This window comes from Apium graveolens, chromosome 4, assembly GCF_009905375.1.
Source record: "Apium graveolens cultivar Ventura chromosome 4, ASM990537v1, whole genome shotgun sequence".
Lineage (NCBI taxonomy): Eukaryota > Viridiplantae > Streptophyta > Magnoliopsida > Apiales > Apiaceae > Apium > Apium graveolens.
In genome coordinates this window covers 283,149,570-283,161,820 of record NC_133650.1, presented here as the reverse complement: position 1 = coordinate 283,161,820, position 12,251 = coordinate 283,149,570, and the positions used below count along the sequence as shown (strand labels likewise).

The 12,251-nt window shown below is 35.7% G+C and overlaps 1 protein-coding gene across 1 annotated transcript; it reads right to left on the bottom strand.

Moving 5' to 3' along the window:
- Positions 1-537: 537 nt before the first annotated feature.
- Positions 538-2,604, bottom strand: LOC141719744 (uncharacterized). Its single transcript, XM_074522119.1, has 7 exons — positions 2,304-2,604; positions 2,093-2,171; positions 1,803-1,989; positions 1,695-1,718; positions 1,364-1,598; positions 828-1,272; positions 538-730 (listed from the first exon to the last, which is right to left on the bottom strand). The coding sequence occupies exons 1-7, from the start codon at positions 2,602-2,604 to the stop codon at positions 538-540; spliced, it is 1,464 nt and encodes a 487-aa protein (XP_074378220.1).
- Between the last annotated feature and the right edge of the window lie 9,647 nt (positions 2,605-12,251).

Below are 12,251 nucleotides of genomic sequence, written 5' to 3'. Positions count from 1 at the left end.
TCCGAAAAATCCGCATTCGTATCCGAAATAAAGCGGATATTATCCGTATCCGACACAAAGCGGATAATTATCCGTATCCGACACAAAGCGGATATTATCCGTATTTGAATCCGACGATTGAGGATACGGATACGGATATAGGCATATTCGTATATGATAATATCCGAATCCGAATAAATATATTTTATATTTAAGGGAAATTCTCATTAGTGCCCTTGTGAAATTGGTTTTTCTATATGGTGCCATTTCATGTTTTGGTCTTCCGAACGACACCCTCAAATTAACTGATTAAGCTAATAATGACATTCTGTTAGGGAAAACATTAATAAAACGTTAAGAAATAACAAAAATGTGATAAACACATAATTTCCATCAATTTGAGCAACTGCAATATTCTGATACATAAGTGAAACAAAATGATCAAAAGATAATAAAGAAAATGGTCTAAGCCAGCAAATCTAGTCCAAAAACATCATCATAATGTTTCAAAAGATAAGAAGCTCATGATAGAGAGATTGCTAAAGTGAAGTAGATGGATCATGGCTGAGATTGGGATGTTGGCCCCTGTGACATGTTGATGGATGCTTGTGAAGCTCCTGCATTGGCTGCTGCTCTTGCTGTCTTGGCCGCATTTGATTGATCCCTTTTCCTAGGATGTCTGATTACCACAGGTACACCACTGACCTTCATTTCCTTCATTTGTTTCCCAGTCAAGCCTCCATTACATGTCCTAGAATTATGTCCAAAATATTCACACTTTTTGCATTTCACAGTTTTAGCCCTTTTACCTTTCCGATCTTTTCCTTCTTCCCTTTTCCTATTCCTACATGGTCTTCCTACCCCCCCTCTTCACAGTTGGAGGCATAATAATAGGGTCATCATCATGTTGAGGCCATTGGTCTTGGTCTGGAACAGGACTTATCTTGCAGTTATAAGTCTTTCTGTATGTCCTAACATAGTACCATGAACTCACAACCTTTTGGGGATCAATTTTAGCATGAAGCATTACCCTAATTGCATGCCTACAAGGGATACCCGATATCTGCCAAGCCCCACAAGTACAAATTTTGTTATTTAAGGACAAGGGGAATTGGGATTTACCCTCATGAATTTCATACTCTCCCGGACTGGACATATAAGCCTTGCAGCTGATTGTATCCTTCCCAATCTTTTTAACAAGCTTCGTGATTTTTGGACAGAGGTCATCATCATTCCATGTAAGTGCATTTTCATGTCTTGAAGCAATTCTGACCATGCACACTCTCCTAATTCCTATTTACAACATATGTATGCTAATGAGTATATATATGTATGCATAAGTGCATGAATTTCAGAATATGTATGTGAATGTATAGAAAGTTACCTTCAAGCAAAGTCAGAATTGGCCTACATCTGTCAATGCCAAGTGTGGAATTGAAGCTCTCCACAAAGTCGCTTGTGTTGGAGTCATTGCACACATTTGGATCAAACTTATGCTTACTCCAAGTTGCAGCATCCCCTAGCTGAGCAAACCATATCATGACCCTGTCACCTCCTTCAAGTTTAAGTCTCTCCATGGATTTTCTAAATGTGAACTGAGATGTGGCATTGCAAGCCCTCTAAAACAAGATGTACATTAAGGGTCCATAAAACTGCCTCTTGTAATTTCCGCTAAGATGTCTGCAACAATACCTTCTCTTAGCAGTGGGCCAAACATGCTCTAGAGCAAGATCAATTCCCTGACAATAACATTAGAATGCATTAGAATGAATAAATATTAAGAAGCAAATGCAGAAGAAATTGACAATACAAGTAAAATGTACCTTTTGTCTATCTGATATTATAGTCCAATCCTTTCTATTAGACTCCTTCAATATATTATAGAGATTCCACATGAAAAAAGACCAGTTCTCCTTGTCTTCTACACTAACCACTCCATATGCTATAGGAAAAATCCCATTATTTCCATCCAATGCTACTGCTGATAGGAGTACACCCCCATAATTCCCCCTTCAAATGGGTTCCATCAACCCCAATTAGTGGCCTACATCCTGCTAAAAAGCCCTTCCACATTGCAGCAAATGATATAAAGATTGTATTAAACACCAATTGCCTTCGAATGCTTTCAGATTCTGTGAAAGCAAAGAATGCTTTGGAATCAGGATTTGTTGCGCATATGATCTTCACATATCCTGGCATGTGTCCATATGATTCATCATGGCCACCAAATAATTTCTCAACTGTAAACTTCTTCATTGTGTACAAGGACGACTGTTTCATATAGACACCATATCTCTAAAAAAGAAGCTCATTCAGTGCCTTACCTGGGATATCTGGATTAACCCTGATATCCTCCATCAATTTACCAGCTGCCCATTTAACATTGTATATGGGGTTATATGTTTCCAAACCCCTACAACTGTGAGTAGCAGGGTCTATCTTCTTTATAGCCCAAGTGATTCCATCTACAAGCTTGCTAGCATGTATTCTCCATTTACAACATGCTGCCAAACATGTAATTGTGTACCTCCCATTATCAGCTTTGATGATTGTGATTGCAAATCCTTCTTGGATGCAGTAGTCTCTCAATGTGTTCTTGAAGTGTTTCTTATTCATAAAAATCATCTAAGGCTTCAAAATAATCTTCCCAATTTCTGTGTTTTCATAGATTTCTCCATTCTTGTACAGTCTCTGGTAGTAATTCTCATCATTGTCATCATCAAAAAAATCCATCCATTCATCAGTTTTCCAATTGTCCTTCACTTTAAGTACCCCAGTGTTATCTTCCTCATCAGAAGAACCAGCATCCATCTCTTCATTCTGTGTAGTTTCAACATTATCATGAGGAATGTCCTTTTCATCGAACTTTACCCTTATTTTGGCACTCTTTCTACCTTTACTACTTTCCCCTTCTTCAAATCTAGCTTCAACATCATCAGTAGGAATTTCAACTGCACTTAACACTTCCCATGTTGTTGATAATCCTTTCCTTCTGGCTGTGGTCTTTGGTTATTTTTTAGCAAACAATGATTGTTCAGGAAGTGTTGAATTTTGAGCCTCCACTGTCAAAACAGGAAAAAATCTAGGGCTTCTTCTGGGCTTAAGTGCTTGAAAAGCTGTTTTAGGAGAAACAGGTGGTGGTAGTTGTTTGGTTCGAGCTGGTTTAGGCTTGGATTTAGGTACTTTTTTGGGTTTATTTTCCTTGCCGGGTTTTTTTTTATTTTGGATTGGGTGAGTTCATCATCAGGCACTGAGGTTTCTTCAAGATCATCAAGGGATGGAAGATCATCAAGATGACCCGAATCACCCTCTTTGCTCATATTTTCAGCCCTCCTTCTATAGTTCAACACTAACTTATATAAGGGATCAGGTTTCATCACGGTTCCAACCCAAACTATAATCAACTTATCAGGGATTCTTTGATACATTAGAAGCAAATCTTTATCAGTTATCAGTTTTTGATGGTCCATTTTCCACACATAAGTTAAGACTGGAAAATGATAATCCAACTTCATTCCTAATCTTTTTGCTTCATCCTCATACTCAACGACAATATCAAGTAAATTAGATCGCTCTACATCGACATTAATATTCACCAACTTAAGATTTCTCCAATTAAACCTCAAAACCCTAGTATCATCACCCATTCTGCAAATTAAATACACACTCACTATATGAATATGAATATGAACAAACATAGATGAACATACATACTAACAAGTAACATACTTTTCATGTTGATTTATATGCTTACATACACATACATACGATTATATATATACATATGCTGCAAAAAATGATGGACTGATGATACTATTCTTTGTACACATTCATACAATTGAATCGAAATCATACCTGTAGTTTCAATTAGATGGAATGATTGTGATGGTACTAAACGGTCCTCTTTTTCCCTCTCTATCCTCTTTCCACTCGAAACCTAGTTCAGCCTCTAATTGAACCCGTATGCTTAGAATACCCGGTCCATCGTTTCATTTACCTTTTGTTTAATTTGTGATTTTAATATAATTATGATTTTAAGATTAAAAAGTGGAGGAAAAATAATAAATTATTTGGATTAAACGTTTAACTAACGTTTCCACTAACGGAATGGCGTAATTAGCTAAATCACTCAATTTGAGGGTGTCGTTCAGAAGACCAAAACATGAAATGACACCATATGGAAAAGCCAATTTCACAAGGGCACCAATGAGAATTTCCCTATATTTAAATATTTAAATAATTTAAAAATATATTATATTAAATTATAGTTTATTTATGTGTATATATATATTAAAGGGTTTTGATCCGTAACCCCGGGTGGTTTTAGTAACCACCCGGTACAAACCACCCGGTACCCAACAATAGTTCATTGCGGGGTGCACATTAGTTCATTGAGGGAGACCACACCTATTGAAACATTGCTGGAGGCGACTGCCGCAATGCTTATATGCGTCACGATCTTTATGAATTAATTTTATTTTGATAATAACGGAGTTAAAAACCATTTATTTTATGACTGTAGTATTGTTAAATTTGTTTATTGATCGAAAGGTGTCGTCGACGACACCTTTCGATCAATAAACAATCATACTTGTTTTTCTAAAACTTTTTTGAGTGAATTCTAATCAAACTATTTTAATTTTAATTATATCAAAATTATGTATATTAAAATATTTGTACTATTTAATGAAGTCAGATGAATTAAATAATTTTTTATAAACAATTTTTTCATTTAAAAACACAAATGAGGACAAAATGTTAAATTATACCCTCCCGCAAGGAGTCAATGCGGGAGGTGTTTACCACAGCCCCAACATATCCAAAATACAACGGCGGGTGGTGGATGAGCCATCTGCCGAGTTGTTTCATTGCTCTACCGCTATGAAACAAAGCTTCAGGTGGCCGAGTGAATTTTTATATAATTGATTACGGAAATATGTTCAACAATCCGGGGCCTAAGTTATTTTATATTTTTTTTATAGGTAAGTTCGATAAAATTTCATTTTTTTAGCTTACCACATTTTCATTTTTAGCTTACCACATTTTCATTTTTAGCATTATATTAGGTTACTATAAATTAAAAATTGATAAATTAAATTGGACAAGTACAAGAAAAGTAAAACATTAAATATTTCATTTCATTCAAACATAATTGAAGTACATTTTTAAACAAAATACATAATAACTTAAATATTTTATTCCAACGAGAATAATCAAGCTTTAACGGTGTTGGAGGAACCGCCTTTATCACCCTTATCGGCGTCCTTCTTTTTGTTCGACTTTTCCACCTTCGCCTTTGCCTCATTTTCTTTTTTTTTTCTTACGCTCAAGCGCTATTTGAATACGGCGGAGAGCTATTTCTATGTCTTCTTCTCCCTCGGGGCCGTCGTAGGCAACACCATCGATAATAAATTTGTTATTGTCAAAATCATAGTAAAAACCATTTTTCGAAAAAAAGAAGAGAATGCTAGAGAAGAGAAAATGTAGAATGAAAAAATATGAGATTACAAGACAACTATTTATAGGCTGAAAATCAGAATTTTAAGAAACCGACATTAAATATCGGCGCAAAAAAAGATGTTGCGGAAGTCGAGGGGGAGGACTTTCGACTAATCTGCCGCAATGCTTCAAAGCGGTAGGACACGCTTCGGCAATGCTTCAAAGCGGCATGAGAAAGTGCAGCAATGATACAATGTTGTAGAGCGGTCAAACTCTTCATCGTTTGACCGGTCAATTTTTTGTTAATTTGGCACAAAAAATGTTAATGATTTCAAAAAAACCATATGATTATTATTACTATTATTTTGAATTTATAATTTTTCCTGATTAATATTCGAAAATATATTGAATTAAAAAAAAACTATTAAAATAAGAATTTGATTAAATATTTTCACAAAAATAGGTTGAATCTACAAAAAAGCATAAAATTAATAATATTAAATTTTATTATTAAAATTAATAATTTTATTTATTTTTAACTAAAATAACTCATATGATAATTTTAAAAAATATAAAATTCACAATATTCCGTAATAATTAAAATTCAAAAATACTATTTTGTAAAAGTAATTGAAAACAACTTTTTCACTCAAAAATTTTAAATTCAATAATTAATTTAAATATTTTAATTTAAAACATTTAAAACATTTTTAACCAAAAAAATAAATTAGAAAAAATAAAGCGGGAAATGACCGTTACATTTAAATCAGACTGCTCCCGCAATACGTTAATGCAACATTCGCAGTAACTCATTGTTGGGGAATAAAGTGGCGCATTGTCTTATTGCTGAAGGAACTAATTAATATGATAGTACATTCGTCTTATCCCGCACACCTCCCGCCCATATGGCAGTACTAATATGATCATCCTACATCGTCAGGAGTGATCTAACAATAGGCCCGCACACATTCTCCATAGTAACTGCAAAGTGCACAATAAAAAATTCAAACCCCAATCACATTATAATCAACAAAATCATCATATTTTCGATCAAATCATTATAATTTTGCATTAAACCCTATTTTCGAATTAAATCCTATTTAATTTGAATTAAACCTGATTAATTTGAATTAAACCCTAATTTTGAATTATTGTTTTTGTTAGGTCACACACACTGTAGAGGGGGGTGAATACAGTGTATAGCACAATCAAATCGAACTTTAATAACTCAAGTAACAGAAAATAAACTTTATTGAAACAATAAACTCTGTTACAATATGGAACTGTTCTCTCTCAGTGATGAACAAATATCACGAGAGCTGCTAGGGTTACAATAAATAATCTTCTCGATTGTGATAACACTTCTAGTGTAAACCCTATGTCTGTGTTTATATACAACACAATTACAAGATAATCGCTAATTGATATGGAATATAATTCTGCTTCCTAAAATATATCAATCAGATATCTTTTCTTCCAAGTATTCTATTCTTCATAGAATTCCATCTTCATGCATATCTCTTCTTATGTTTGTCTCGATCTTCTTTACTTTAACCAGCTGCCTTCCTTATCTGAACGTCCTTCAGTACTTAAGTTCTGATATCCATCTTCTGATGATTATCTCCTGATAATATAAGTACTGATATCCTTAAGTCCTGACTTCCAGTAAGTACTGATTTATCCTGTTTAAGTAAGATCTGAAAACTAAACATAAATCACATTAGCCATGACATTATCAAATATATCTAACAATCTCCCCCAACTTGTAAATTAGCATAATATACAAGTTTAACAGATATATGATGATGTCAAAAATATTAAGTACAAATGCATGAGAATTTGACTAAATAACTACAACTTACAGTCCTTAAAGCTTTACCAATCTTTAACTTCCGATAACAATTTCAGTCTGTATCCATATCAGAATTTAAGTAGTTGTAGATCTCGACTTGGCTTCATCTTCTAATCTCTCTGATGTCAGAAGTTGTTCTGAGATAGTTCTTCAACAAACATCTCTCAGCATATCTGAGTTCATCAATCATCCTCCTTTTAGCATCTTTAAGTTCTACAGAATCTTCACCAGTTTGAAAGATTGCAGCCCTGAGATCATTAATTCTAGCTTTCCTTATGTCCTGATCCAGTCTGATCAAATATGCCTTGTCAGACTCAAGATTGAATTCCACAGCCCTGTAACCCAGAAAGGTAGTTATAATTTTAGCAGAATTGAGCTTCATCTCAACAATATCACCCTTGTGATCTCTGTACTTTGGAAGATATGGGATGTCAGACTTAAAAGAATAAAGCTTTTTCTGTTTCTGAATTTGACTCTTCAAAAAATTTGCAGTACTTTCTGTTATTTTGTCATTCACTTGAAGTAAGAATAATACATGTTCCAGCTCTTCAAAATACTTCGGTGGAATGGCATTTTCCCTTATATGATAAACCCTACCATCTGTCATGAAGTACAACAAGATGTGTTCTTTCAAGTAGGTATGGTAAACCATTTGTACAGATTTTAGTTGATTCAATCTCTCAAGAGTTGCTCCAATACCTGGTTCACTTAAGGAAGTTGGATCATTGGTTGTGTTTTGTATTCTTCTTTCATCAGCACTTCCCTATCCAATTTAATCTCTTGCTTCCTTTCCAATAACCACTCTTGCTTCAAAACCACTTGCAGCAGTCTTCAAAGGTTGAGTCTGTTTGGTTTTAGTGAATCCTGGTAGGAGTATCTTTGAAGGTTTAACATGAGCAATGTCAGAGGTTTCCTTTGATATATCTTCTGATATCAAGTTAACTTGAGCTATGTCAGAGGTTACTTGCTTCTTTGAGATATCAGAACTAACTATCTCTTGACTCTGAACAACTTGAGCCATGTCAGAGGTTGTCTTAGAAACTTTTCTTGAAGTCAGAGCAAGATCAGCATCTTCATTAGTAATTTCTTCATTCACAAGAGGCACATAAACCTTGATAGGTTCACCAACTTTCTCTTTGCCCTTGGACCTTGGATCTATCTGCAGTTGTGATTTAGCTTTGGTTGCTTCAGAATTTGTCCTTTCTTTTATCACAATGCCTTTGAGTTTTGGAAGTTTCTTTTTACCAGAAGCTTCAGATTTAGATTTGACTTTTTCTGATTTAAGTCTAGCTTCTTCTTCCATCAGACTCTCCAAGTCCATTCCTGGATTTTCCTTAAGAAATAACTGTCTTGACATTTCTTCATCAAGATCTAAAAGTTCATCAGAACTTATCCTTTTACCAGTAGCAGAAGTAATTCTTTTCCAGCATCAGAACTTGTCCTGTAACTTGTGATTTCAACTTTTTTTGATGAGAAACCTCTACCTTGACTATGACCTCCACCCATTCCAGAGTTTCCCTGGTCATCTTTTTCATCATCCTTCCCCTTTAGTGTCTTTTCTGTTTTGCATTTGGACTTAATTACTTTCTCCCCTTTTTGGCATCAGCAGGTAAGAGAAGAGAGACAAGCAATTCCACCGAGGCTTGGATTTCGTCAAGTTGAGATTGCTGAGAAGCTTGATTTTTCAAAATATCATCAATCTGAGATTGTTGTTTCTCTTGGGTCTTCTCAGTATAAGCAACCCTGTCAAAGGTAGGTTGGAAGAATTTTTTCTTGTCAATTTTCTGAACTTGGTCTTGCTTGATTAATTCTTCCTGAATTTTATGTAACTCTGCATGAGTAGTTGAATGGAGACCTTGCAGATGTTTAGTACTCAATGCAGTGACTCGAAGCTGTATTTTGAAATTATCAGTAATTAACATCTCATCAGCTTTTGTCAAGTGCTCAGCAAAATTCTTTGCAGATGGAACATAGGTAACTGAGTTCCATTCCTTAGTCCACTCCTGTCCTGCAGGAGTTTCACTCCAAGGCACTGGTGCTTCTCTTGTAACAAACTTCTTAACTAGTTCACTTTTATGAACAGTTTGCTGAGGTGCATGTCCTGAAGGACCTGCTTCATCAGCATCTGCATTTGGAGCAACATAACTAGTATCATCAGCATTTGCAGCATCAGAACTTACAGAATCAACATCTTCTGATAAAACAACAGTATGAGAAGCAATTGAGGCTTCAACATCATCCTCTAAGTGCTGATCTGGTTCCAAGTTCTGATCAACATCCATATCCTGATGCTCACCTATATTCTGATCATAAACATCTAGATGCAGAGAAGGTGTAGTAGACAATTCTGGAGTTTGAGTAGCATCAGTAACAGGTGTTGTTGATGGATTAATTGCTATTGGAGCTTCTAAGTAAAGTACCTCAGGCACAACCAGGTTCTGAATATCAATTTCAGCACTTGTGCCTGGATCAACAGGAGATACAGTCTTATGTACATGAGACACAGGTGGTGTGTTGGCCTTTTCTGTAACAGCTTCATGAGTTGGAGTTAATGGAGAAGCAGTAGCTTCAGCAGATTCTGGTTCTTGTGAGATCAGAGATTCCTGATCTCCTTCCTTAGCTGCTGCTTCCTCATCATCTGAAACTGGCCTTTTAGCTCTCTGTTTCTTGTATCTCTTTGAAGGTGGGGATTCCTTGGGAGGTTCAGCAGAAGTCATTCTTCTAAGCCTTTTGAGAAGCTTAGATTCCCCAATTCCAGAATCCTTCTGAGAGGGAACTTTCTCAGCTTCTTTAACAACAGGTTCTGATGAAGAAACCTGTTCCTCACTATCAGACTCATCTCTCAGAACAATCCTCCTTCTCTTCTGTGGTGTTTGAGAAACAATCTTTGTCCTCTTGGGCTTGGAAGATGAAGGCTTCACAGTAGGTGCTGAGGATGAAGGTTGAACTGTCTGTGAAGTTGAGAGATATGATTTGAGATATGTTCTGAGGGAAGGTTGAGGAATTGATGTATGAGTGGTATGTTCTGATGGTTGCTGTGGTGTTTGGGTTGTGGTGGTGGGTTGGACATCAGGATAAACAAATCTATAGGTTTGAGGATCAGCATTTACCAAGATCTGTTTTACAGACTGAGGAATCTGTAAAGGTCTAACCACCTTTTTCTTAAGGTCAGCATTTACCAAGTCATTAAAGGCTCGTTTTGCAATTTTAAAGGGTGGATATAAAGAACTGGCTAGTTGAGGGGGATCAGTACAACAAAAGTTATATATAAGCTGACATAATCTAGCAAAGTAAACTACATTTCTATCTTCTGTCATCCTATCCCCTATGAAACCTATCACAGCACTTGCAAAATCAAAATGAGTCTGGTTAATAATAGCATACCCGATGTGCTAACTCATTATTGGAATGACATCAAAGTTTGAACACTTATTCCTGAAGGCTTTAGTGATGCAGTCGAAGAAGAAGCTCCATTCCTTTCTGATATGTGCCCGTTTCAACTGTCCAAGCTTAGCCAAACTCTTTTCATACCCCAAACTGTCCATTAACTCTTGTAGAGCTGATTCCTCCGGTGTTGAAAAAGTATAGCCTTCCGGTAAATGTAAGGCCTTACGAATTATACCAGGAGTTACCACATGTTCAGAATCATCCACTTCAAAAACAATACTGGGAGTACCAGTTATACCACCATTATCAAAATGCCCAGTCCGCCAAAACGTCAGAACTTGTTGGCTTGAAAAGACTGAAGGCTGGGTCAATGCATACCCAATTTCACTGTGTGCAAGAAGATCTTGCACAAAATGCAACTCAGACGGAGCTTCAGCATGATCGAGAATTGCAGCATAGTTATTTGGAACGAACTTAGCTCCATCAATGATCAAATCCTTAGGTGCCATGAGAAAAATTGAAAATTGAGAGTGCCTGTAAGGTGTTTGTTAAAATGTCTTTATGAAAAACTAACATCAGGAGATGAGAGAGAGTAAAAGCAAAGAAAGAGAGATAAAGTGTAAAAGTAAATAAAAGATTATATAATCTTCTCTCTCTCTTACTTATACTTGGTAAAAAAATATAACCGTTGGACACCTGTCAGACATGCAACAATAATGAATAGTTAATGGGCACGGGAAAACAGTAATCATTACTTACCCACTTGCAGTTTTTCAAGGAAAAACCGTTCCACTTACCCAGTAATTCCATTAATTGAGGTAAATCAGTTTTAATTCAAAATTTAAACTGTTCCCACTTATTCAATTATTTGCACTACAACACCAATATTCTGAAAAAAAATTCGAGTGTGAGAATGACCAAAATAAATCAAATAAACAAGTACTGATATTTTAAGATCAGAACTTAATTTAAATAAAAAATGAAATGGTCATCAGAATATAGATATATCAGGATTTATCAGTGCATTTAAATTACAAACATCTCAGAGACAAAAACTTGTAAAAAGTAGAAATTCCATTAATATATTAAGATAATACATTCATGAAATTTAAATTACATCAGAGCTTTACAAGATTATCCTAAGCTTCTAAACCTAACATCAACAGCCTTAGTCCTAACTCAAGAAGCAGGGCAAGCCTGACGATGAAGAAAAACAGGAAGAAGAAAATAAGTTATTTCTTCTTCCTACTCTCTACAAAAAGAATAGCGAGTCTGATGATTCGCTCTTGCTGGCGGAGAGCTTCCAGCCTTTCTTCCTCCAATCGCTCCAGATGGCGATGGTAGTCCATGTAAAAGAACAGGAGGTGGGTGAGAACCTCCTGGGGAACCGAGTCCCAAATCTCATCAGGAATGACAGTCACGTGCCATTCCTGCTACCATGCCTCACAACTCAGCTCCATGTTGAAGGTCTCATAGTTCAAGAACATGTTGTAATTGACCATGGTTTTGTTGGTATGAAGGAAAGGAGAATGAGTATGTGAGAAAAGAATTGATGTATAGGCTGATGTGAAGTGTTGGTTTATATAGGCAAGAG

What these genes read in the sequence shown, in the direction of transcription:
- LOC141719744 (XM_074522119.1), bottom strand. Translation starts at nt 2,604, where the DNA reads ATGATTTTTATGAATAAGAAACACTTCAAGAACACATTGAGAGACTAC. An exon ending in GGTTAATCCAGATATCCCAG is followed by an intron (nt 2,172 to 2,303) that starts GTAAGGCACTGA and finishes GACACATGCCAG; the next exon opens with GATATGTGAAGATCATATGC. An exon ending in AATTCTGACTTTGCTTGAAG is followed by an intron (nt 1,273 to 1,363) that starts GTAACTTTCTAT and finishes TGTTGTAAATAG; the next exon opens with GAATTAGGAGAGTGTGCATG.